Source organism: Neofelis nebulosa, chromosome 13 (genome assembly GCF_028018385.1).
Source record: "Neofelis nebulosa isolate mNeoNeb1 chromosome 13, mNeoNeb1.pri, whole genome shotgun sequence".
Lineage (NCBI taxonomy): Eukaryota > Metazoa > Chordata > Mammalia > Carnivora > Felidae > Neofelis > Neofelis nebulosa.
This window is the reverse complement of record NC_080794.1, coordinates 24,355,671-24,383,513: the sequence shown is the minus strand read 5'-3', so window position 1 is coordinate 24,383,513 and position 27,843 is coordinate 24,355,671. Positions and strand designations below refer to the sequence as shown.

General features: G+C 36.2%; 1 protein-coding gene across 2 annotated transcripts in view; it reads left to right on the top strand.

Moving 5' to 3' along the window:
* Positions 1–27,843, top strand: part of IPMK (inositol polyphosphate multikinase) — a 64,929-nt gene that overhangs the window by 24,314 nt on the left and 12,772 nt on the right. For both annotated transcript variants that reach the window (XM_058696365.1, XM_058696364.1), the window contains exons 3-4: positions 2,337–2,433; positions 8,010–8,182. In XM_058696365.1, the coding sequence (XP_058552348.1) occupies positions 2,337–2,433; positions 8,010–8,182 (270 nt within the window). The remainder of the gene's footprint in view (positions 1–2,336; positions 2,434–8,009; positions 8,183–27,843) is intronic.

The window sequence follows — 27,843 nt, the reverse complement described above, 5'->3', positions numbered from 1 at the left end:
GAGTGGTTACTAGAACCCAGGGAAGTTAACTTTAGCAGAAGTCTTGTACTGAGAAGGAGGGAATTAGAGAAGTAAATAACCTGACCTCAACTCTTTTCCTGCCCTCCACTGTCTTGCTCCATTAAGCGACAAGGGACCCCCATTGATACAGTTGAGTCAAATTAGCTTCTTGGAAAAAGAGGAAGATACATAGCATCTTTTCTATCTTTATTTCAAGAAACAATTTAAAATATGAATGGGTATTGAATATTTTTCACCTACCTTTTCTGTATTTATTGAAATGATTTTATGAGTTTCCTCCTTTAATCTGTTCAATCTGAACTATTATTTTTGTCACATATTTTCTTTGTCTGGTTTTGATATCAGGTTTCTTTTAGCTTCATGATATGAGTTGAGGAGCATTTATTTTTCTGTTTTGTGGAAGAATTTGTATCAGATAAGGATTTTGTTCCTTAAAGTCCTGATAGAACTTAACTAAATTCATCAGAGTAGCCAAATGTCTGTCTCTGTCTTTTCTTTTTCCCTTTCCTTTTTTCCTATCCTTTTTTCATTTCATTCTCTTTCCTGGGAAAGGATAGATTTGTAACCACTGATTCAGTTTCTTAAATATCTTGAATTTTTGTCAATGTGATAGTAAAATATAGTTGGATTATATTTTTATAATCTACTTATGACTCCTTTTTTATTCCTGATGTTGTTTATTTGTTGCTTCTATCTTTTTCTATATCAGCATTGCCCCCAGCATTTTTGGAGTACAATGGTAGGGGAAGGGAGAAGATGCCAAAGTTTTTACTGTTCAGTAGTTAGACTTTCATTTACTCTCCCTGTTTTAGGATAGTAACTCTGACCTCCTCTGTGTCCACCTTTATGCCTAGACCCTAAATTCAGAGATCCTTTGGTTGAAGTCTTTGGAGTGGATCTTTATGAAGCCCAAACATCACTTCTTAGCTTACTGCTTTTGATTTCCTCTTTACTTATATAGACCCCTATGAATTTCCTTTCTTTCCTTGGGAGCTCAGCTATGCATTTAAGAAAATATTTGTTATATTTTATCCTACCTCTCTCTAGTAGAAAAGTTTTTTAGGTTATCTAGTCCGGTGTGTTGAAGTAAATACCAGGCCTAGTACTTTTAAAAAATATTTAAAGTAAAAAGGGAAAGTTTATCTCTCTACTCTTCCAGTTCTTTTATCTTTTTCATGAATAAAAATATCATCAACTTCTTTAACTACTAAGTACATAGAGATATACCTAGTTCCTCCATCTTGTTGTTATGTCATCATGAACACTCTGCCCTCTGTTCCTTAGGCCAGGAACAGAGAGATGATAAGGTACACCCTTCTCTTAATTACCTTGGCCTAGAAGTGACTAATACCACTTCTGCTCACATTTCAGTAGATCACATGGATATTTGGTGAGTGTATGCCACACTTGAGTTCATTCTGTAGAATTGGCTTGTAGGTGTAACTACTTGACATGAATATGGCTTGACAAATATAATTAGAATTGTAATACTAAGATTTCATAAACATTTTACACCCATAAACTTTAATGGTTTTGGATAATTAGGTAGACCATATTGTGAGAGTTTGTTGGATAAAATGTCTTATAAGTTGTGTTTTAAACAAAAATAGTTTCTTTCCCTCATCTTTTAGGAAACAAACAATCTAGTTCCAGGATACAGGAACATTTTAGTATTTTCTAGAATTATTATTGGTTATAAATCAAGGAATTAAATGCACAATAATTGGACTTAATTAAGTTAAAGGATAATTTTTTTAAAGGTAAAATCACAACTCCCTTGTAGACATGAAATAAATAGTTGTTAAAGATTTTGTTGAACTCATTATTTAATGAGGGAACCAAGCAGATATTGAAACTGGTTCAGAAGAGAAGCCAAAGAAGAACAAATTTATAAGGAATAAGGGAAGTTAAAATAAGTATATATGTGTGGATACTGAATTCCCCCCTCCCATGGTGGGTAGAGGGTGGAGGGAAGTCAGTTGAACCTCCTCTGGCCAGAATTTATTTATGTTTCTGTGGACAGGAATTATTTTGTATTTGCGTAAAGCTTTATCTACATTTTACTTAGTTGTAAAATAGTTCAAGGACAGTGAAAAGCTAGAATTAGATGAAGAAGAATGTGCTGTAAACAATATGCAGTTTTTCCTTGGAGATACACAGTAATCTTTTTTTGCTTCCAAATGTATTTCCAGCTGAAACTCATACCAGATAAATTATGATTCAACAGTATTGTTTTTTTTTTGAGAAATATGTAGGGCAATTATAAAGCATTATAAGAAACCAACATGCAAATGTTTTATTTATCTATATTTCAGGTTTATGCTGCTGATTGTACTGATGGTGTTCTTTTAGAGCTACGAAAATATTTGCCAAAATATTATGGCATCTGGTCACCTCCAACTGCACCAAATGGTAACCTTTTCTTAAGAATCCATCCTTTAGTATTAATTCATGAGAGTAGCTTTTTAAAAGTCTGTATATAAAATCAAGCCTAGTATTATACAAACAATATATGTGTGTTTTTCTTTCTAGTATTTTTTCTACTTCATTAAGGAAAACTTAATACTTTTGCTTTTCATAACCAGTTTCTTAAATGGTATGTAACATTAATGACCAATTTGTTGTAATTGAATAAAAAAATCTACATACTTAGTACTATATTAATTTATAGATGTTCTTTTTTCCTAATTTATTGGACAGTTTCCCATTTTGAGTAGGAAAAAAAAATATTTTCTTTGTATGACTTTGTCTCTGTATCTCCTATCCCCATCTCTAGGTTCTAAATTGCAGTCTTTTAAAAACTGCTAAGTTTCATGGTTAGAGGACAAAATGATCTATGTAAAGTTACAACATTTCTTTCTTAGTGAATGCTTGAAGCAGTGTTTGCCTTTTCAAGGCCTTTGACAGAACAAATTTTATTTAAACAAGTAACATGACTGCCTAAAAATTGAAGAAGGTTCATGAATGGAGGAAGAGTTTTAAACTTGACTGGGTTTCCTTCTACTAACTTACTAGGTGTGCCATGTTTCATTTTTAGGGGAATCATGGTATCTCCCTGTGAGTATCCTAAGTTAGGTAATAGTAAATCTATGATTCCCTGGGAATTCTGTATTTCAGTTATATGAAAAGAGTGAGCCTAGCTTTTCTTTTTCCTTTCTCCCTTCTTTTTTTCTTTTGTTCCTTACTCCTTCCCTTCCTTTCTTTTTTTCTTTCTTTCTTGTCTTTAGTCCAATATACATATATTTCATATACATATAATACATATGTTATACATACATATATCCCTGATTCAGATCAGCACCTTAAATTGTTTCACAAATCTTTATGACCACCTTTACTTTATAGAGATTTCCATTGTAATGTAAGATATCTGGATTCCATTAAACTTTGCTACTAATTGCTATTTAATTTTGAGCAAATCATGACTCTTCAGTAAAGTGACATTGAAAGATTAACAAAGGTTGCTGAGGATGGGACTAGATTCAACATCTAGAAAGTAAATACTCAGTTTAAAAAGATTATTAAGAAGGAGTAGAATACTGAGCAAATGGCATCATTATTTTGAAAAGTAGGTATACAGAAAGAATTTGGGTGAGAGAAATATTTTAATTAAAAATGACATTTTATAGTTTGTGATTACTAGCATATGATTTAAAAATCAAGGACTTGCTCACAATCAACAGCCTTTTCATCTTCAGTACTAAATGGCCATCTATGCATCTATAGAAAGAGCAGTAACTTTGAAGTCAAACACTTGGTTTCTACCTTGATTATGTCCAAATTTTGAGAACTAAGAAACTGCTAAATATGTGAATTAAAGAACAACTAAATAGAAATTTGGCTAACTCGTTAACCTTTCTGATCTCTACTTTTTCTACTATAAATTGAAAATACCACAGAGAGTTGAGAAGATGCATGTTATGTGAGAATGCTTTGAAAACTCTGTATTCTTATTTGAATATAAATGGAAATTTGGTGCTACTGAGATGAGAAGATGAAGTAGGGAAAATGAAAGAAGAGAGGAGAAAATGCAAATAAAAGGAGTAAAAGAACAGGAATAAAAAGTGTATATGTACAGAGTGGCTCAGTACTAGCAACAACTGCCTCAGGGAATTTCCTATTCCTTTTCAATTTTTTACCTCTGGAAGCAGTTAGATGAGAACTGCTGCACCATGCAGGTGCTTAGCTTTGATTTTAATAGAGTTTATGGAATCATTTTTCCGTTTTTATCCTTTTGATTATAAATGAAATTAATATAAAATGGGAAACTTTTGTACATGTTTAGCCAACAGGGTCATGAAAACAAATTCTCTTAAATTTTAGTGGAATACTGGGGCGCCTGGGTAGCTCAGTTGGTTAAGTGTCCGACTCTTGATTTTGGCTTAGGTCATGGTCTTAACAGTTCATGGGATCGAGCCCCATGTTGGGCTCTGCATTGCTGGTGTGAAGCCTGCTTGGGATTCTCTCTCTCCCTCTCTCTGTCCCTCCCCAACTCATTGTGGGTGCTCTCTCTCAAACATTAATAAATATTTTAAAAATTTTAGTAGAATACTGTGGTTAGCATTACTTTATTTTACATATGAAATAACTGGCCTTTTATTCCCCCTTTGGGCATCTTTTTTTTAGGTGCTCAGAGTAGAGATTTATAAAACTTGATACAGTTCTTACAATCCAAAGTAGTAAAATGTAGAAAGTACTGCCAGTTTGCTCAGCAAATTATTGTAACTTTGAGAGAAGCCTAAGAATGTGCTGATTGATAAGGTTTTTTTCTTTTGATTTTTTATGATAGCTTTATCAAGACGTAATTTATGTACCATAAAACTCACCCATTTAAACTATACAATTCAGTAGTTTTTAGTATATTTATGGAGTTGTACAGTCATCACCATTAGTTAATTTTAGAGCATGACTAATGGGATTTTTTTGAAAGGTAAAACATTTTTTGCTGATACTATCTTTAAAGATTTTGAACTAGTTATATATATTAAATTACATTTGTATCTGTGTATAAACATATGCCTAGTACATGTACTGTCAAAAGCCTTTTATTGATAGTTCTTTAGGGAAATAGAGAAGTGTATCTTCAAGTAGGTTTGAACAAATTGAGAGTTTTCAATTGTAATCTCAGTCAGCCTTATTGATTATTAGGTTTCTGGATCTAGCTACTAGTCAAATTTTAGGAAGCGTGGACTGAAATAAGTTGGCATACATGTCTGTTCTCTCCTTTACACTTAAATCAAATTTGGAGGCTCAAAATCTCTGCTTATAATTCTACTTTCAGCTTATTTTGGTCTTGGAAATGACTGATGATTGAAGTGGAAGGCAGAAGTAAGGCCTTCTCTGATTTTCCATATGGCTTCATAGTTGGCCAGGGGTTCCTTATGTGGCCTTTTCCCCTTTTTGAGAGGTTCAGAAATGAAGATGGTAATCAATACCTAGTAGATTTTCTAGATATGGCAGGGAAGAATTTGATGAAACTTGGAATCTGTATTCTCATAATTTATACAATCAATAATATTCAGTAAGGGGTCTAAATAAGTTTTTCTTCAGCTCCCTAAATGTGTTCTGCCTTGTCTTTCCTTTAAAGGAACTAATTATCTCATCTTTACTATTTAGTTAATACAGGTCTTTCAATTTTTCCACAATATTTCATATGTCTATTTTTTTCTCTTTTGACACTGGGAATTTTCTGCCTCTTTCTTAGAGGGTTGGAAATATATTCCAGCAGTAGAAAACTTGCTATAGGAATTTTTTATGCTTAATGTATTAAAAGCAATGTAAGTATTATATTTGAAATATAAACCTTGTTGCTAAAATTTTTACACAGCTACGGAAAGAGGGATGGATCTGTGTACTTTCTCTCAAGGTAGCTGGAGATGGGAGGAGAGAATCAGAAGGGGCCTGTTCTGTGCTTTTTTCCCCCATCTTCTCACCCCATCCTATGGTTTTTTTTTTTGTTTTTTTTTTTAATGTTTATTTATTTTTGACAGAGAGAAAGAGCTTGAGCAGGGGAGGGGCAGAGAGAGAGGGAGACACAGAATTCGAAGCAGGCTCCAGGCTCTGAGCTGTCAGCACAGAGCCCGATGCGGGGCTCGAACTCACAGACCGTGAGATCATGACCTGAGCTGAAGTTGGACGCTCAACCAACCTAGCCACCCAGGCGCGCCCCGACTGTGGTTATTTTTTAAAGCACAGAAGCTTGGGTGGGTTCCAGTCTTGAACAGGATAGTCTCACTGTGCCATTACCTTTCACTATCAACAATCCATGTCTGTGTCCAGACCTTTTGTTTTCTCTTATTGAACAAGTCTGTTTGTGAGAGGCTTTCTTTAAAATGTGTCATACTCCTTGTGTGCCAGTGCTGGTCTCTTACGCTATAGCTTTTTATCATATTTGGGCTTGACTTAACCTACTTCTACACAGTCCTGACCTTTCCCCAGTCTTCCTTTGACTAAGGGATAAAATTTATGTCTTTATTTTTTATCCTTTCAATGAAAAGATTTATGGCTCTTAAATCTGAGGGGCTTAGTACTTTCTCAAGCCCTGTCAGGGTTGTTCTCCTTTTTGGTTCAATGCAGTCTTCTTTGTTATAATTTAATAACTATGCTAGTCTTGGTGGGTCAAGGTAAAAGAAAAAAGGGTGAAGTCTTTTTTGTCTGGTGGCCTTTTATTTAATTAATCGAAAATACATACCTTTTCTAACTTTGTCACTTTGGTGAAAAGCAGAGGTGTGCCTGGGTGGCATTGTCAGTTAAGCATCTGGCTCAGGTCATGATCTCAGGGTTTGTGGGATCAGACCAGCATCAGATGCTGCACTGACAGCATGGAGTCTGCTTGGGATTCTCTCTCTTTCCCTGCCCCGCTTTGTGCTCTCGCTCACTTGCTCTCTCAAAATAAATAAATATACATTTTTTAAAAAGCAGATAAATTCTGTTTTTGAGAAAAAGTTTTTAGGAGAAATGCTTCTCATGTTCATAAGTGAAAATTATGATCTCATTCAGAACTTTGGGAAGATTCTTTCAAATAAAAAGGGGAAGAATTTCTTTCCTCCATTCCTTTAGTGTAGCTAGATCTCTACTTTCAGGCTAAAGCTATAATTAGTTCAGCTATAGTATGTAATAACTGGGACTTCTATAATCTTTTACTTGAATCTCCATTTATAATAGTTTTCTATGGGAAGATGTATGCAGAATGCCAAAGTGGTTTACAGATGAACTTTTTGATGAATGCCTATATTCTAAAAAACAAGATATTTATTTTCCTTTTTAGAGTATTAAGACTAAAATGTGTATTTGGCAGTGACCATATTTTAAATTGACTTACCTTTCTTAAGCTATAGTTCTGTTGTATACTCTGTGCGAAGGATTTATTCCTATTACTAATTAAACATTTTTTTAATGTTTATTTTTGAGAGAGAGACAGAGTATGAGTTGGGGGAGGGGCAGAGAGAGAGGGAGACACAGAATCTGAAGCAGGCTCCAGGCCCAGAACTATCAGCAAAGAGCCTGACATGGGGCTAGAACTCATGAACTGTAAGATCTTGACCTGAGCTGAAGTCAGACGCTCAACTGACTGAGCCACCCAGGTGCCCCTCCTATTACTAATTTTCAATGAAGAATTTTAAAAATTATTAAAATACTGAGAGATCTAGTGAGGCATAGATGACATAAACTGTATTCTCAAAGGGGAATACATTTCTGGAATAGCTTTTAAAATAAGTTATTTTTAATGTCCTTATATCTATTTCATGCCTTTGCTTATGAATATTGTTTAATAACCTCCTGAAGAGTTTCTGAGTGATATTTACACTTGTTATAAATTTGTTGGTCAGTTTTTTTTTTCCCCAGATGGAGTGATAATAATTGTTGACTCTGGATTTGTTTTAACTGTTTTCTCAGTTTTAAGATTTCCTCATTTTGTTTTCCCCTGGTAGTTATTTGAGTAGTAATATGTTTGCCTATTACTAATTAAAGTTTTTCTTTAATAACAGATTTATACCTAAAACTGGAAGATGTGACCCATAAATTTAATAAGCCCTGTATAATGGATGTAAAGATAGGGCAAAAGAGTTATGATCCTTTTGCCTCATCTGAGAAGATTAAGCAACAGGTCAGCAAGTACCCATTAATGGAAGAGATTGGGTTCTTGGTGCTTGGCATGAGGGTAAGAGTGATTATTTGTAACATTTCTTTTTACATGTTCTTCCCTTGAAAATTATAGATGTTATTATAATAGCTATATATTAGAAGATAATATATTTTGGATTTGGGTTGTCCATATTTCCCCCAATGAGGGTAGAGATTTTTATCTCTTGTTCACTAATATATGATCAGTGTCTGGAATGATTCCGACACACAGTATGTAATTAATAAATGAATAAATGGCTGAACTGTAAGACTCGCTCAGGTAATTTTGTTTTTAGGAAGCTTAAGTTTAGGTGCAAAGTAAATAGCATCATAAGTAAACGTGATATTATTATGATTTTGCCATGAGAAAAGTGCTAAGTTTATATGTTCAGTTATTTTTCTATATTTTTTTAAATAGAAAAGGAAAATTAAAAATTAGGCTATTGCTTCAGCTGTGATTTAAAATGGTTAAATTTGCTCATGATTCTGTGGGTTGGCAGTTTGAATTGGGCTCAGGTGGTCAATTTGCTGATCTCACACAGGGACACATATGGCTATGCTCATCTGATGGGTCAGCTAGAGCTAGACAGTCTAAAACAACCTCACTCTCATGTCTGGGAAATGGTACTGTTGGCTGGATCCTTCTCCCTGTGATCTCTCATGTTCCAGAAGGCTAACTGGAGCTTCTTCATGTATCACAGTCCAAGAATGCAAGAGTGAGAGCTAAAAGGGCTCTTGAAAGCTACATTAGAAAGTCATTTACTGTCATGTCTATGGAATTTTATAGGTCAAAGTATATCACAGGGCCAGCCTGTATTGATAGGGAAAAGAAACAGACTCCACTTCTGATTGTAGGAATAGAGAAGTCGCCATACAAATGGTAGTGCATACAAGAATGGGAAGGATTGTTGAGGCTATCTTTGTAAATAATATGCCACAGTTAAAAAGTGATGTGGAATAAAATCCTCTAAGCAAACGGTATGCCTTCTAAATGTGTGGAGGTAAAATTTGTATATATGATAAATGATTGCTTACCTTTATAAGCATAATGGGTAGTTTTGAAATTCATCATGTAAGATGATATATAGGTCTTCCTTTTGACTTTTAAACAGGTAAGTTAATATCATCATGTAGGATGATATATAGGTTTTCCTTTTGACTTTTAAACAGGAAAGTTAATAGGAAGCATTATAGATGAATTGTTAATGTGATGGTAATAACAGCACAGTTGAATTTGGTATTCTGATTGTAAATAAGACCAAAGAAATTAGAATAGAAAACTATAATTAAATATGGGTATATGGTAAAGAAAAAAAGAGTAATGGAATAATATTAAAACAAACAAGGAATAAACATCCCATGGGAATCTAACTGGGCAACTTTTTAACCTTCACTGTTGTCAAATCCCTTTCTCTCCTACTTTCCATTCCCACTTTTAGCTGATGACTTTGCCTTCAAAATAAATAAATAAAAGCCATCAGACAGGATTTCCTTTAATTTTCTGCTGACAGATATAAATACCTAACCTGCAAGTACTTTCATTCCCTCTTTATTCCTGTCACGTTGAAGAATTTTCCATCCTTCTGTCTAAGCATAACTCTTCCTATGTTCTCTGGATCTCAGTCCTCTCCACCTCTTTAGGAACCAAATACTGTTGATTTTCACTTGTTTTTCTTATATGTTCAACTTCTCTCTGTCTTTCTCTATTGACTCTTTAACTTTTGTTTTAAATATGATCAAATTACTCAAATTTTTCAGGAACAAAACCTCAAAACCCATAATTACTGTGCTCTGCTCTCCAGCAGAGAGACTTGCTCCCCTTTACAACTGAACTAGTTATTTCCATTTAGTATTCTTAAACTCATTCCAATCTGGCTTCTGTTCCATCCTGCCTCCAGATTTGCACGTCCCTAAGATCCCTGAAGACATCTCCATTGTTAATAGATTCAAATGGCATTCTTTTTTTTTTCTTAAATATGAAATTTATTGTCAAATTGGTTTCCATACAACACCCAGTGCTCATCCCAACAGGTGCCCTCCTCAATACCCATCACCTAAGCACCCTTCCTTCCCACCCCCATCAACCCTCAGTTTGTTCTCAGTTTGTAAGAGTCTCTTATGTTTTGGCTCCCTCCCTCTACTCACTTTACTTCGCTTTGAAAAGCAGCTTTCAGTGCTAAGTCCTTCTTGAAACTGTCCTCTTAGTGTTCATGACACTACGTAGTCTCCTGGCTTTTTCCTAAGACCACTTTGTAGTCTTCTTGTCCAACTCATTTCTTTTTATTTATTCTTTAAATATTGAGGTATTTTGTTCAGTTCCATTTTACTGCCTCCTTTTTTCTGTTTCTTCCTAAGCAGTGTCTTTGTTCTTACCGATTCATTTTTCACTTATACTGATAACACCCAAATATATATCTTCTGCCTCTGGTTTTTCTTTGCTCTCCTAATCTGTATAGCTAGATACTGGGATAATGTAAAGACATCTAGAATGAATACATAAAAAACAGACACACATCCCTCTTACAAACTACAACCACATAAATAGTAACATCTGTTATTCCCTATCCCAATAAAGGCATCACCATACAAAGTTTTACAAAGGAGAAAGCTTGTAGTACTGTCACATTTTAGAACCATCCATCATTCCTATTGATCTTAGTTCCCAAACACCTCTTGAGTCCAGTTATCTCTTCTCAGACTCTAGTCTCTTAACTGATATCTCAAGTTCAATTTTGCTCTCTTCCAGTCTGTTCATCAAACATTGCAAAAGGTCTATTTATCACATGTCCCTATTTAAAAACTCTTTAGTGGGTTTCCATTACCTTTAGGGTACGTATACAGGATAAATAAGGCATTGCATGATTTGGCATTCTTGGGATATGTGGCTTCTCCAGACAAATAGAGGTTCTTCTTTTTGTATCTCTCTCTCTTTTTTTTTTAAATTTTATTTTATTTTTTTAAAAAGTTACATCCAAATTAGTTAGCATATAGTGCAACAGTGATTTCAGGAGTAGATTCCTTAATGCCTCTTACCCATTTAGCCCATCCCCCCCCCACATCCCCTCCAGTAACCCTCAGTTTGTTCTCCATATTTATGAGTCTCTTTTGTTTTGTCCCCCTCCCTGTTTTTATATTATTTTTGTTTCCCTTCCCTTATGTTCATCTGTTTTTTTAAAGTCCTCATATGAGTGAAGTCATATGATTTTTGTCTTTCTCTGACTAATTTCACTTAGCATAATACCCTCCAGTTCCATCCACATAGTTGCAAATGGCAAGATTTCATTCTTTTTGATTGCCAAGTAATACTCCATTGTACATATATACCACATCTTCTTTATCCATTCATCCATTGATGGACATTTGGGCTCTTTCCATATTTTGGCTATTGTTGATAGTGCTGCTATAAACATGGGGGTGCATGTGTCCCTTCAAAACAGCACACCTGTATCCTGTGGATAAATGCCTAGTAGTGCAATTGCTGGGTCGTAGGGTAGTTCTATTTTTAGTTTTTTGAGGAACCTCTATACTGTTTTCCAGAGTGGCTGCACCAGCTTGCATTCCCATCTCTCTCTTTTTTTTTAATGTTTTATTTTGAGAGACAGAGACAGAGAGACAGACAGAGTGAGAGCAGGGGAGGGTCAGAGAGAGAGGAAGACACAGAATCTGAAGTAGGCTCCAGGCCCTGAGCTGTCAGTAACAGAGCCTGACACGGGGTTCTAACTCATTGAACCATGTGGTCATGACCTGAGCTGAAGTCGGACACTTAACCGACTGAGCTACCCAGGCTCCCTGTGTTTGTATCTTTTTAATAAAATCTTTATTGAGATATAATTTATACATCACTCAATTCACTCACTTAAAATATATGGTTCATTGGTTTTAGTATATTTATAGAGTTGGGCAACCATCACCATGTTCAACTTTAGAATATTTTCATCACCCCGGAAAGAAATGCCATACCTATAGTCACCCCTCATTTTCTTCCAGTCTTTCAATGCCCCCTAGCGTTAGGCAACTCTGATCTACTTTCTGTCCTATAGATTTGCCTCTTCTGGACATTTCATATAAATGAAACTGTGTGATACACTGGATGGTCTATGGTGACTGGATTCTTTCCACTTAATGTTTTCAAAGTGCATCCATATATCAGAATTGTATTCCTTTTTTTTTTTTTTTTTTTTCAACGTTTATTTTATTTTTTGGGACAGAGAGAGACAGAGCATGAACGGGGGAGGGGCAGAGAGAGAGAGGGAGACACAGAATCGGAAACAGGCTCCAGGCTCTGAGCCATCAGCCCAGAGCCTGACGCGGGGCTCGAACTCACAGACCGTGAGATCGTGACCTGGCTGAAGTCGGACGCTTAACCGACTGCGCCACCCAGGCGCCCCTGTATTCCTTTTTTTTGCTAAGTAATGTTTCATTGTATATATATGCCACATTTTCTTTATCCATTTATTGATAGGCATTGAGTTTCCATTTTTTGGCTATTATCAATAATGCTATTATGAACATGAATGTACAGGTTTTTACATGTGCATATGTTCTTATTTTGTGTAGATTTCTAAGTTTGAAATTAGCAGCTCCTGTGGTTAAGTTTGTTTAACTTTTTAAGAAACTGCCAAAGTCTTTTTCCAGTTACTGCACCATTTTACATTCCTACCAGTGTTGTATTAGCGTTCCAGTTTCTCCACATCCTTGTCCAACCCTTGTTAATTGTCTTTTTTTTTTTAAACCACTGCCATCCTAATGGGTGTGAAGCAGTATGTCATTATGTTTTTTTTTTATTTTTTTAATGTTTTTTATTTATTTTTGAGACAGACAGAGTGTGGGGAATGGGGGGGAAGGAGAGAGAGAGAGAGACACAGAATCCGAAGCAGGCTCCAGGCTCTGAGCTGACAGTACAGAGCCTGACACGGGGCTCGAACTCACGGACCGCGAGATCATGACCTGAGCCGAAGTCGATGCTTAACCAACTGAGCCACCCAGGTGCTCCAGTGGTTTTGATTTACAGTTCCCTAATGGCTAATGATATTAAGTATCTTTTCTTTTCATGCACTTACTGACCATTTGTATATCTTCTTTGGAGAAGTGTCTATTCTGATCCTTTGCCCATTGGGTCATATTTTTTTTCTTTTTTTTTTTTAACGTTTACTTATTATTGAGAGACGGAGAAAGACAGAACGTGAGCAGGGGAGGGGCAGAGGGAGAGGGAGACACAGAATCTGAAGCAGATTCCAGGCTCTGAGCTGTCAGCACAGAGCCCGACGCAGGGCTCGAACTCACAAACCGCGAGATCATGACCCGAGCCAAAGTTGGGACGCTTAACTGACTGAGCCACCCAGGCACCCCCATATTTCTTTTTACTAATGTTTTATACAAATCCCTGATATATGATTTGCAGATATTTTATTTCTTTTTACTAATGAGTTTTATACAAATCCCTGATACATGATTTGCAGGTATTTTCTCCCTCCCCTCCCCTTTTTAACTTTCTTGACAGTTCCTTTGAAGCACAAAAGTTTTCATTTTGAAATCTATTTTTTTCTTTTGTTACTTATGCTTTTGGTGTTATAGCTAAGAAATCATTGCCTAACCTAAAGTCTTGAAGATTTACTCCTATTTGTCTTCAAAACGTTTTATAGTTTTAGTTCTTACATTGAGATCTGTGATTCATTTTGATTTTGGGGGTGTGGTTTGAGGAAGGGAACAAATTTGCATATGGATATCTAGTGGTTGCAGCACCATTTGTTGAAAAGACCATTCTTTCCCACATTGAATGGTCTTGACACTCTTATTCAAAATAAGTTGACTATAAATGTGAGAATTTATTTCTGGACTCTCAGTTCTGTTTTCTTGATCCATATTACCTATCTTTATGCTAGTATCATACTGTCTTTTTTGTTTTTAATTTAAACTTTATTGAGGTATAATTGACCTTTAAAATTTTAAGGTAATTAAAGTGTACCTCATGGTGATTTGATATACATTTGAAAGAATATCCCCCAGCTAGTTAATTAACACATCAATCACCTCATGTGTTTATCATTTATTTGTGTCTGAGAGAACATTTAAGTTCTACCCTCTTAGCAGATTTCAATTCTATTGTGCAATACAGTGTTATCAACTATAGTCACCATGTTTTACATTAGATCCTCAGACTTTATTCATTTTATAGCTGATAGTTTGTAACTTTTTAACCACGTTATCCTATTTCCCGCACCTCACAGCCCTTGGCAACTGCTTTTCTACTCTGTTTCTATGAGTTTTATTTATTTTTTTGAGATTACTCATATGAGTGATGCCATGAAGTACTTGTCTTTCTTTGTCTGGCTAATTTTATGTAGCATGATGCCAATAAGATGCATCCTAGTTATTGCAAATTGCAGGATTTTCTCTATTCTCATGAATAAATAATTCCATTTTATATATATGTATATATATACACCATAACTTTATTCATTCATCCTTTGATGGACATTTTGGCTTCCGTATTTTGACTATTGTGAATAATGCTGCAGTGTACATTGGAATGTGAATATCTCTACGATGTTTTCATTTCCTTGAATATATACCCAGAAGTAGAATTGCTAGACCATATGATAGTTCTGTTTTTTGATTTTTTGCAGAATCTCCATACTGTTTTCCATACTCACTATACTCAATTTATATTCCTACCATTTGACCTATATACTTCAAACCTCTGGCAGTTTGATGCTAAGATGCTAAGTGTATTTCCCTTTTTTCCATATTCTGGCCAATCCTTGTTTGTTATCTCTTATCTTTTTGAATGATAGCCATTCTAACAGGTGTGAGATATTCTAACACAGTATCTCATTGTGGTTTTGATTTGCATTTCCCTGAGATTAGTGACCTTGAGCACCTTTTGATGTTCCTCTTGGCTGCTTAGATGTTTTCTTTGGAATAATGTCTATTCAGTCCCACTGCCCATATTTTAATTAGATTTTCTGTATTAAATTGTATGAGTGCTTTATATAGTTTGGATATTAATCCCTTATCAAATACATGATTCACAGATATTTTTTCAGAACCACACTGTTAATGTAGCCTTAAGTTTTGAAATCAGAAGTTGTGACAGCTCTGATTTTGTTCTTCTTTTTTCAAGATTGTTTTGACTAATTCTGGGTCCTCCTTAAATTTACACGTGAATTTTAGGATGAAGTTGTAATCATCAGTCCTGCAAAAACGTGCTGGTTTGGATTTTGGTAGGGATCGTATTGGATTTGTAGATCAATTTGAATTCCTGTTATTTTTGTTCTTAGAACTCCCTTTATATAGTATTTAATATATTGTTTAGTAATCTGAGAAAGTGTATGATTGAAGTATGAGATAAATGAAAATGATGTGAATATAGGTAAGTTATACAAATCTAGGTTATTAAAATTAGGAGATAAACATTGAATTTTAATAAAAGTAATGCTTGGGTTAAAATTTTCAAATAGTTTATTTCTTTGGAAGGTGGTAAATTCATTGAACTTTTTAGTCACAATATGTTTGTAGACTAATAAGGTTAGAGTTGGATAATTTTAGAATTGATATTCTAAAGTTTAAAAATTTCCCTCTATGGGGTACCTGGGTGGCTCAGTCAGTTAAGCGTCCCACTCTTGGTTTCAGCTCAGGTCATGATGTCATGGTTTGGTGAGTTTGAGCCCTGCGTTGGGCTGTCTCTGTGTCTCTCAAAATAAATAAGTAAACTTAAAAAAAAAAAATTTCCCCTCCAGGAAAATCATGCCTTTGAACAAAAAATTCCTTTAATATCACTAAACTATACTGAAGTTTACCAAATTCAGTAAAACCTTGGTTTGCGAGTGTAAATCATTCCAGAAACATGCTTGTAATCCAAAGCACTTGTAAATCAGAGCGAATTTAGAAATAATGGAAACTCAGATGATTTGTTCCACAACCCAAAAAATGTTCATAGAAAAATGATTATAATACTACAACATAATACAAAATAATAAAGAAAATACAAAATATAAAGAAAAATAAACAAGTTAACCTGCACTTACCTTTGAAAACCTTCGTGGCTGCTGTGAGGGAGACGAGAGAGGGTTATTGTGTAGGACTTTTACTCTCACTAACGGAATCACTGCCATCTATTGGCTCAATGGAATCTTTTTCTTTTTGCGCAACTTTAAAAAGGAAACTAACCAATGACACTTGGCTGTTGCCTCCTTTTGAAGATTTTGCAGAAATGTGACAGTGCATTGTTGTTAAACAGATTCATCACTCGCACGCTTACAGCCTCATTCGGGTGGTGCTTTTCTACAAAATTTTGCATTGTTTCCCCCATTTTACAGATCTCCCTTAACCTTATGTGAAGTGAGGGATTCCACCTTTTTCTCCTCCTCCTGTGCAGACAAGATGCAGATGTAAACTTCTTATAAACTCTTGCAGTTTCAGCCACTCACTCACATACCTCATTCCTACTTCTCAATGATTTCCTTGTTAACTTCCATCGTAATGCTCTCCTTCTCACTGCCTTTCTTTTCAACCTTTTTCTGCATGGGGGCCACTGTATATGCTCGCACAGGTGTTGACTAAGTACAATATTAATAAACTCTTGTCGTATACTGTATTTAATGTAACTGGCAATAAAACAGCAGAGGAAAGGGTTGATATCTGCAGGCAGCCTGACCTAGAATGAAGTAAAGCATTCCTAAGCTTACTGTTATATGGGAAAGCAAAGGACTGTCCATAGGTGCTTTCAAGTGACAAAAAATACACTAGCACCAGATGTGGGCACCTTCCAACATTCTGAAAAATCACTGGTTTCTGCCAAACACCGTGGCCTGAGACTGAGCATCCGAGCATGGGAGATGATCACCCATGATCCCACAGCGAGAGAGAGAGAGAGAGCGAGAGCGATTGCCTCACTTGTGATGTGACGTTTGGCATCACATACTGCTCATATTGCAAGACATCGCTTGTTTATCACGTTAAAATTTATTAGAAATGTTTATCTTGCAGAACACTAGCAGAACAAGTTATTTGCTATCCAGGGTTTTACTATATATCAAATATACCAAATATTTAAAATATATTTAAATATTTTTCTGTTGTGTTCAACCAGTGGTAGAAGAGGTTTGGTGGGTTGAATAACTTGCCAGTTTTCTGTGCTGATTTAGGAATTCTTAATGACTTTCAGTACTTATACTATATTTCCTTGATCCCAAGATGGTATAGATGATAAGACTCATCATTGATTTAATAACAAGATTTATTGGAATATGTGTTACAAAAAAGGCAGAAACAGAGTAGAGCCTGTAATTGCAAGGGGGTCAAGAGAGGAGGGCTATAGAGTGACTTTGAAATAGGTGGTACAGGTTTCCCCTGCTATCTGAAAGTAGATAGATGTTCATGTAAAACCTTTTGTAATCTGAAAATGGTGTAAAGTGAAAACGCACTTACCATTAATTTGTATGGAAATTTTTTTGAGTGTTCCCAGACCCAAACAATAACCTCTTTTAAGCTTTTCTGATACTTTAGGCCACATCTTGCTAATGGATGCATAAAATAAATCAAGATAAAGCACAGATGCTCACAGACAATTCAGAGTTATGGTGGCTTAATGCTAGAATGCTGAGAGCAGTTCTCTGGGATGGAATTTGGCAGTGCCAGTCTTGCTGCTGGTGTTCATGTTGTGTCTATAATGTTTACTACAAAACAAAGACTGCACACAATTTCCCCTTTTTTCCCATAGAGGTGAAAATCCTCTTAGGATCTCTTTTGGTTAGCAAAAACAGGTATTATTGTAGTTCTTTTGTAAAAGTAAAGTGGCATAACACAAGCTTTTGAAAAGCTGGGGATACCTGTATTTTGAACTAACAATAGGGGAAAGTAACAGGTAGAAAACGATGAAGTAAGCATATTGTGAAACAAGTTTATGTAAGGTGACTGGAACATACCGTATATAGGTATGTAGGGTGTATATTATCTTAAACTACCAGACTGGAGAAGTTAGTATCAGCAACTTGCTTTGGGACTTACTGGTTTTTGAAATAGTGACCTTACCAGTTAACTGTTCTATATATTCTTGTTTAATTTCCCAGTTGTGTACTGACTGAAAACAAGTGCTATATAGTTACAGGGATTTATTACATTTATTAGCCAAAATTAATTAAAATACAATTTATAGAAATATATGTGAAATTTCTTTAAAACATGTAGTTCAAGACTGTAAGTGATTTAGGTGAGTACTTTGGGAGGGGCCAAGATGGTAGAGTAGCATGGAAGTTCTCAGCTTCTCTGGTCACTGAAGTGCAGCTAGATCAGCACCATACCTAGGAAATTGATCTGAGGATTAACACAACAATCTGTATAACTTGAGCCATAGAACTAGGCAGAGAGATGGTGTGGAGAGGTGAACTGAGGGAGAGAGAAGCCATGGAGGGCAGGGAGCTGTTTTTTGTGGAGAGAGGACAGAGAAAGGGGGATAGAGTATGGCACATCAGGAGAGTACAGGAAAAGCACTCCCCCTAAAAGCTGAAGAGAAAGAGAGAGTGGATACACAGACAAGGGACTGAACAAGAGATCTGTTCCCCAAAAACATTGATGGTGAGAAAGGAGACGGTTCCAATACCATTAGGACTCTATAAATAGGGGAGCACAGAGCTGGAAATTCTGGAGCTCAATACTTGGTGGTGCACTGATGGGGAAGAAGGGCGAGTCCTAGGAGTAGGCAATGAGGTACAGGGGGTCTGTGGGCCACATGGGGAGAAGGGTTCCCCTGCTTCGAGTGCCTTTGGTAGAGACCATACAGCCTCCCTACAGGCAAAGGTCCCAGTGGGCCCTGGAGAATAGCCACATTTGCTGGTATTGGAACAAAGATCACGGAGTGCAGTGAAACCTGGTGCCAGCTATGTGTTGTGATTTGCTATAATCTCTGAACCTCTGCTGCTACATAATCATATGAACATTCTCAGGACAAGCTGGCACCCAACCATTACTCATCAAGACCCTACTCCAGAGGGTCGGAGCAGGACCAAGCCACAGAATTCACGGAACCAAGGGGTTTGGAAACTCCGCCCCATCTGAGATACGATTCAGGGGGAAGGGTGCTGCCTGGAAGGCTGAATGGCTTAGATACAGACAGTGTAGAAGTGGGGAGTGGACGGAAGCCAGAGACAAAGGAGGGTTGCTTGATTGCGGTTTGGTGAGAGGGCAGGGTTCCTGTGCCCTCTAGAAACTAGGAAGCTGGGTGACGCCACTTCTACTCATGCTCATATGCGCCAACACACGCCACACCGATACATCCCAGTAAGGTAAGCAGTGCCACCTAGTGGAAAATGGAGTCATTACACTAAGCCCCAGCCAACTGTACCTCCCAAGCACAAGGCCCAAAGGACCACCACAAGTCTCTCTGCCTGGCTAGTGTACAGATGATAGAGTGTTTAATAGTTTGAGCTGTAGGGAAAACTGGATGTAACTTCATCTGGATTTCATTCTGTTTGCTAGTTCATCTGTTCAGGGGTTTTTTTTGCTTTTGTTTAATTTTTTTTTTCTTTTTCTCCTTTCTTTTTTCTTTTTCTTTTTCTTTTGAATATAATTTATCGTCAAATTAGCTTACATAAAATACCCAGTGCTCATCCCAACAAGTGCCCTCCTCAATGCCCATCACCCATTTCCACTCTCCCCCACCCCTCCCATCCACCCTCAGTTGTTCTCTGTATTAAGAATCTCTTGTTGTTTGCCTTCCTCCCTCTCTGTAACTTTTATTTTTTTGCCCTTCCTTTCCCCCATGGTCTTCTATTAAGTTTTTCAAGATCCACATGAGTGAAAACATATCTGTCCTTCTCTGACTTATTTCACTCATCGTAATACCTTCCAGTTCCATCCATGTTGCTGCAAATGGCGTAATTTCATTCTTTCTCATTGCCAAGTAGTATTCCATTGTATATATAAACCACATCTTCTTTATACCAATGGAATAGAGTAGAGAACCCAGAATTGGACCCACAAATGTGTGGCCAACTAATCTTTGACACAGCGGGAAAGAGCATCCAATGGAAAAAGTCTCTTTAGCAAATGGTGCTGGGAGAATTGGACAGCACCATGCAAAAGAATGAAACTGGACCACTTTCTTATACTATACACAAAAATAAACTCAAAATGGATGAAAAACCTAAATGTGAGACAGAAAGCCATCAAAACCCTAGAGGAGAAAGCAGGCAACAACTTCTTTGATCTCAGCTGCAGCAATTTCTTACTCAACACATCTCCAAAGGCAAGGGAATTAAAAGCAAAAGTGAACTATTGGAACCTCTTCAAGATCAAAATCTGCCCTGCAAAGGAAGCAATCAACAAAACTAAAAGGCAACTGACAGAATGGGAAAAGACGCTTGCAAATGACATATTGGATAAAGGGCTAGTATCCAAAATCTGTAAAGAACTTAACCAAACTCAGTGCCCGAAAAACAAATAATCCAGTGAAGAAATGGGCAGAAGATATGAATAGACACTTCTCTAAAGAAGACATCCACATGGCCAACAGACACATGAAAAGATGCTCAATGTCATTCATCATCAGGAAAATACAAATCAAAGCCACACTGAGATACCACCTCACACCAGTCAGATTGGCTAAGATGAACAAATCACGAAACTACAGATGCTGGCGAGGATGTGGAGAAATGGGAACCCTCTTGCACTGTTGGTGGAAATGCAAACTGGTGCATCCACTCTGGAAAACAGTGTGGAGGTTCCTCAAAAAATAAAAAGTAGAACTATCCTATGACCCAGGAATAGCACTGCTAGGAACTTACCCAAAGGATACAGGAGTGCTGATGCATAGGGGCACGTGTACCTCAATGTTTATAGCAGCACTTTCAACAATAGCTGAATTATGGAAAGAGCCCAAATGTCCACCTTTTTCTCCTTTCCATTCTTTTTCTTGGCTACAGAAAAAAAAAACATTATTTTTATCTTCCTTTCATTAAAAAAGTTATTGTTTTAACTATGTTTTTTTCCCTAAATTTTTAAAATTCTATTTCACCTCATTTCACTTTATTTTATTGTATACTTTTTTTTAATTTTTAAACTTTTTTTTTTTACCTTTTTTCTCTATTCTACCAAACTTCTTTCAACAAGCAGACCAAAAACACCTAGGATTTAGCTTCCTTTATGTAATTTTTGTTTTTTTTTTAATTTTTAAATTTAAAATTTTTATTCTTTCTTTCTCCAAAATGACAAAATGAAGAAATTCACCCCAAAAGAAAGAACAGGAAAAAATGACAGCCAGAGGCTTAACACAGATATAAGCAAGTTGTCTAAACTAGAATTTAGAACCATAGTATTAAGAATACTAGCTGGGGTTGAAAAAAGCATAGAATCCTTTTCTACAGAGATAAAAGAAGGCAAATCGAGTCATGATGAAATTTAAAATGCTATAACTGAGATGGAATCTTGAATGGATGCCATGGCAGTAAGGATGGGTAAAGCAAAGCAGAGAAAAAATGATATAGAAGACAAAATTATGGAGAATAATGCAGCAGAAAAAAGAGGGAAACTAAGGCAAAAGAGCATGATCTGAGAATTACAGAAATCAGTGACTTAAAAAATGAATAATACCTGAATCATAGGGAGTCCCAGAAGATGAAGAGAGAGAAAAACGGGCAGAAGGTTTATGTGAACAAATTATAGTGGAAAACTTTCCTAATCTGGAGGAAGACACACATCAAAATCTAAGAAGCACAGACATCTCCCATTAGATTCAACAAAAACCGACCATCAGCAAGGCATATCTTAGTCAAATTCACAAAATACACACAGAATTATGAAAGCAGCAAGGGGGAAAAAAAAGTCCTTAACCTATAATTATGGGAAAACAGATCAGGTTTGCAGCAGACCTATCCACAGAAAGTTGGCAGGCCAGAAGGAAGTGGCAGGATATATTCAACGTACTGAATCAGAAAAATATGAAGCCAGGAATTCTTCATCCAGCAAGGCTGTCATTCAAAATAGAAAGATAAAGAGTTTCCCAGACAAACAAAAACTAAAGGAGTTCGTGACCACTAAGCCAGCCTTGCAAGAAATTTTAAGGGGGACACTCTGAGGGGAGAAAAGATGAAACAAAACAAAAAAGACCCAAAGCAACACAGACTAGAAAGGACCAGAGAACACCACCAGAAATTCCCAACTCTGCAGACAACACAAGGACAATAAATTCATGTCTTTCAGTACTCTAAATGTCACTGGAAAAGTGCTCCAATCAAAAGACCTAGGGTATCAGAATGGTTAAGAAAACAAGATCCATCTATATCCTGTTCACAAGAGACCCATTTTAGGCCTAAAGACACCTTCAGACTGAAAGTAGGGATGGAGAACCATGTATCATGCTAATCGTCACCAAAAGAAAGTTGGAGTAGCCACATTTATATCAGACAAACTAGATTTTTAAAATAGACTGTAACAAGAGATGAAGAAGGGCATTGTGTCATAATTGAGGATATAATTAAGGGGTCTATCCACCAAAATCTAACAATTATAAACATTTATACCCCCAACATAGTAGCACCCAAATATATAAATCAGTGAATCACAAATATAAAGAAACTCATTGGTAATAATACCATAAGAGTAGGTGTATTTAGCACCCCACTTAATAGCAATGGACAGGTCATATAAGCAGAAAATCAACAAGGAAACAATGTTTGAATGACACACTGGACCAGATGAATTTAACAGATACATTCAGAACGTTTCATCCTAAAGCAGCAGAATATACATTCTTCTTGAGTGCACATGGAACATTCTCCAGAATAGATCGCACACTGGGACGCAAATCAGCCCTCAGCAAATACAAAAATACCAAGATCATACCATACATATTTTCAGACCACAACACAATGAAACTTGAAATCAATTACAAAATATTTGGAAAGACCACGAATACTGGGACATTAAAGAACATCCTACTAAAGAATGAATGGGTTACCCAGAAATTAAAGAGGAAATTAAAAAGTACATGGAAGCCAATGAAAATGAAAACACGATAACCTAAAACCTCTGGGACACAGTGAAAGCAGTCATAAGAGGGAAGTATAAAGCAATCCAGACCTTCCTAAAGAAGGAAGAAAGGTCTCAGATATACAACCTAACCTAACACCTTAAAGAACTGGAAAAAGAACAGCAAATAAAGACCAAAACCAGCAGAAGATAGGAAATAATAAAAATTAGAGCAGAAATCAATGATATTAAAATAAACAGAACAGATCAATGAAATCAGGACTGGGTTCTTTCAAAGAATTAACAAAATTGATAAACCCCTAGCCAATTTCAAGAAGAAAAAGGAATGGATGCAAATAAATAAAACCATGAATGAAAGAGGAGAGAACCAACACTGCAGAAATACAAACAATAATAAGAGAATATTATGAGCAATTGTATGCCAATAAATTGGGCAATCTGGAAGAAATGGGCAAATTCCTAGAAACATATAAACTACCAAAACTGAAACAGGAAGAAATAGAAAATTTAATCAGACCCATAACCAGTAAAGAAATTGAATCAGTAATCAAAAATCTCCCAAAATACAAGAGTCCAGGGCCGGATGGCTTTCCAGGGGAATTCTACCAAACATTTTTTAAAGAAGACTTAACACCTATTCTGTTGAAGCTGCTCCAAAACAAAACAAAACAGCAAAAACAAAGAAAAAAAAAAAAAAGAAATGGAAGGGAAACTTCCAAACTCATTCTATGAAGCCAGCATTACCTTGATTCCAAATCCAGACAAAGAACCCACTAAAAAGGAGAACTACAGACCAATTTCCCAGATGAACATGGATGCAAAAATCCTCAACAAGATACTAGCCAATTGGACTCAACAATACATTAAAAGAATTATTCACAATCAAGTGGGATTTTTACCTGGGATGCAGGACTGGTTCAATATCCACAAATCGATCAATGTGATACATTACATTAATAAAAGAAAGAATAAGAACCACATGATCATTACAGTAGATGCAGAGAAAGCATTTGACAAAATGCAGCATCCTTTCTTGATAAAACTCCTCAAGAAAGTAGTGACAGAAGGATCATACCTTAAGATCATAAAAGCTGTATATGAAAGACCCACTGCTAATATCTTCAGTGGCAAAAACGGAGAGTTTCCCTGCTAAGGTCAGGAACACGACAAGGATGTCCACTCATTCAACAGTGGTGGAAGTCCTAGCCTCAGCAATGAGACAAACACAAAGAAATAAAAGGCATCCAGATTGGCAAGGAGGAAGTCAAACTTTCACACTTCTCAGACAACATGATACTCTACATGGGAAACCTGAAACTTGCCACCAAAAAACTACTAGAACTGATCCATGAATTCAGTGAAGTCTCAAGGATATAAAATAAATGCACAGAAATCAGTTGCATTTCTATACACCAATAATGAGGGAGAAGAGAAATCAAGGAATCGATCCCATTTACAGTTGTACCAAAACCCATAAAATACCTAGGAATAAGCCTAACAAATGTGGTGAAAAACCTATACACTGAAAACTATAGAAAGCTTTTGAAAGAAATTGAAGAAGACACAAAGAAATGGAAAAACATTCCTTGCTCATGGATTGGAAGGACAAATATTGTTGAAATGTCGATAACTCCCCCAAGCAATCTATACATTCAATGTAATCCCTATCAAAATAACACCAGCATTCTTCACAGAGGTAGAACAAACAATCCTAAAATTTTTTTGGAACCAGAAAAGACTGCAAATAGCCAAAACAATCCTGAAAAAGAAAACCAAGGCTGGAGACATCAAAATCCCAGACTTCAAGATGTATTACAAAGCTGTAATCATCAGGACAGTATGGTACTGGCACAAAAACGGACACTTATATCAATGGAAGAGAATAGAGAACCCAAAAATGGACCCACAAATGTATGGCCAAGTAATCATTGACAAAGCAGAGAAGAATATCCAATGGGAACAGAGAGTCTCTTTAGGAAATGATGTTGGGAAAACTAGACAGTGACATGCAGAAGAGTGAACTCGGACCACTTTCTTATACCATACACAAAAATGAACTCAAAACAGATGAAAGACCTAAAGTTAAGATAGGAAGGCATCAAAATCCTAGAGGAGAAAGCAGGCAAAATCCTTTGATGTCGGCCACAGTAACTTCTTTCTCAACACGTATGCAGAGGCAAGGACCTCATCAAAATAAAAAGCTTCTGCACAGCAAAGAATCAGCAGAACTAAAAGGCAACCAACAGAATGGAAGAAGATATTTGCAAATGACATATCAGATAAAGGGTTAGTATCCAAAATCTGTAAAGAATCTTGCATACTCAACAACCTCCCCCCCCCCCGCAAACAATCCAATGAAGAAGTGAACAAAAGACATGAATAGACACATTTCCAAAGAAGACATCCAGATGGCTCACAGATCACATGACAACATGCTCAACGTCACTCATCATCAGGGAAATACAAATCAAAACCACAGTAAGATACCACCTCACACCAGTCAGAATGGCTTGTTGGCAAGGATGTGGAGAAAGAGGAATCCTTTTGCACTGCTAGTGGGAATGGTAACTGGTGCAGGCACTTTGGAAAACAGTATGGAGGTTCCTCAGAAAATTAAAAATAGAACTACCCTATGACCCTGCAATTGCACTACTAGGTATTTATCCAAAGGATACAAGTCTGCTGTTTCAAAGGGGCACATGCACCCCAATGTTTATAGCAGTGCCATCAACAATAGCCAAAGTATGGAATGATCCCAAATGTCCATCGACTGTTGAATGGATACAGAAGAGTTGGTGTGTGTGTGTGTGTGTGTGTGTGTGTGTGTGTGTGTGTGTGTATACATATATATATGCACATACATATGTATACATACATGCATATACAATAGAATATTAATGATCAAAAAGAATGGAATCTTGCCATTTGCAGCAATGTGGATGCAACTAGAGTGTATTATGCTAAGTGAAATTAGAGAAAGACAAATATGTGACTTAAGTTATATATAGAATTTAAGATATAAAACAGATGAATATAAGGAAAGGGAAGCAAAAATAATATAAAAACAGGGAAGGGACAAAACATAAGAGAGAACAAACTGAGGGTTGCTGAAGGGGTTTTGGGTGGGGGTATACACTAAATGGGCAAGGGGCATTAAGGAGGACACTTGTTGGGATGAGCACTGGGTGTTATATATAGGTGATGAATCACTAGAATCTATTCCTGAAATCATTGCACTATATGGTAACTGAGTTGGATGTAAATTAAACAATAATAATTTTAAAAATAAATAAATATTTAAAAATATTTAAATGATTTAATTTTCAGTTGTTCCAGTGTATTGTTGGCAACAGCTTAAAGTTTTTACAAAGAAATGCTTTTTTTGAGAGAGGTACCTTTTCCTAATCACTGATTCCTCTTTATTTGGGGAAAAAGATACTTCTTTTTTATCTTTATTGATCATATTGTCTAAAAATCAAGACTCTGTATATCTTTTTTCTCTTTATAATACTGGATGATAGTAACTCTTCAAATATCTCTTTCCATGAATTGATTAACTAGGAAAGGTGTTTTGCTAAAGATATTTGAATTTGTTTGCTCCTGATATAAGTTCACATAAAATGAGCAATTCAAAGGCGCCCATGCCCAACGTGGGGCTTGAACTCAGGACTCTGAGATCAAGAGTCAAGTCACATGTTGGGATGAGCACAGGGTGTGTTATGTAAGTGATGAATTACTAAATTATATTCCTGAAATCATTATTACACTATATGTTACCTAACTTGGATTTAAATCATAAGGGGAAAAAAAAGGCAATCGTGTGCTCCACTGACAGAGCCAGCCAAGCACCTCAGCCTTTGCTTGTTATTCTGCCCTACTCATGTCTCGCAGATTTCCTTTCCATTAAAGTGTGTGTGTGCGCGCGCGCACATGCGCGCTACATTTTTAGATGTTTTTAAGGTGTACCTTTGATTTACAATGATCTTTGCTACTGACCAAGACTGGTCAGTGGTAGCGATGGAGAAGTTCTCATATCTCTTCCCATTCTAGCTTTAGGTAGTAAAGTAGAAATATATAGAAGAGAGAATATCAGTAAAGGAGTTCCACAGAAACAACTTCGTTTTAGTCTGTATTTGAAATTTAGATTCTCATATGTGAAATTTAATTTAGATGAAATAATACACCCCTGATTTAATAGAATGGTGATAGTTTTTATTTTTAAAATCCCATTTCTTGGGTACATTTCCTAACTTGTGGTTTACATAACTATGTATTTGAAAATTCTCATATTTTTGTATTTAATTTACTCAGATTAATTTACTCATTTTCATCCTTTTTATTGCAGTACAGTTTATATACAGTAAAACCTTGTATTTGCATAACTTGTTCTGCGAGTGTTCCACAAGACGAGTGAACATTTCTAAGTTTTAACATGATAAACAAGTGATGTCTTGCAATATGAGCAGTATGTGATGCCAAACGTCACATCACAAGTGAGGCAATCGCTCTCGCTCTCTCTCTCTCTCTCTCGCTGTGGGATCATGGGTGATCATCTCCCATGCTCGGATGCTCAGTCTCAGGCCACGGTGTTTGGCAGAAACCAGTGATTTTTCAGAATGTTGGAAGGTGCCCACATCTGGTGCTAGTGTATTTTTTGTCACTTGAAAGCACCTATGGACAGTCCTTTGCTTTCCCATATAACAGTAAGCTTAG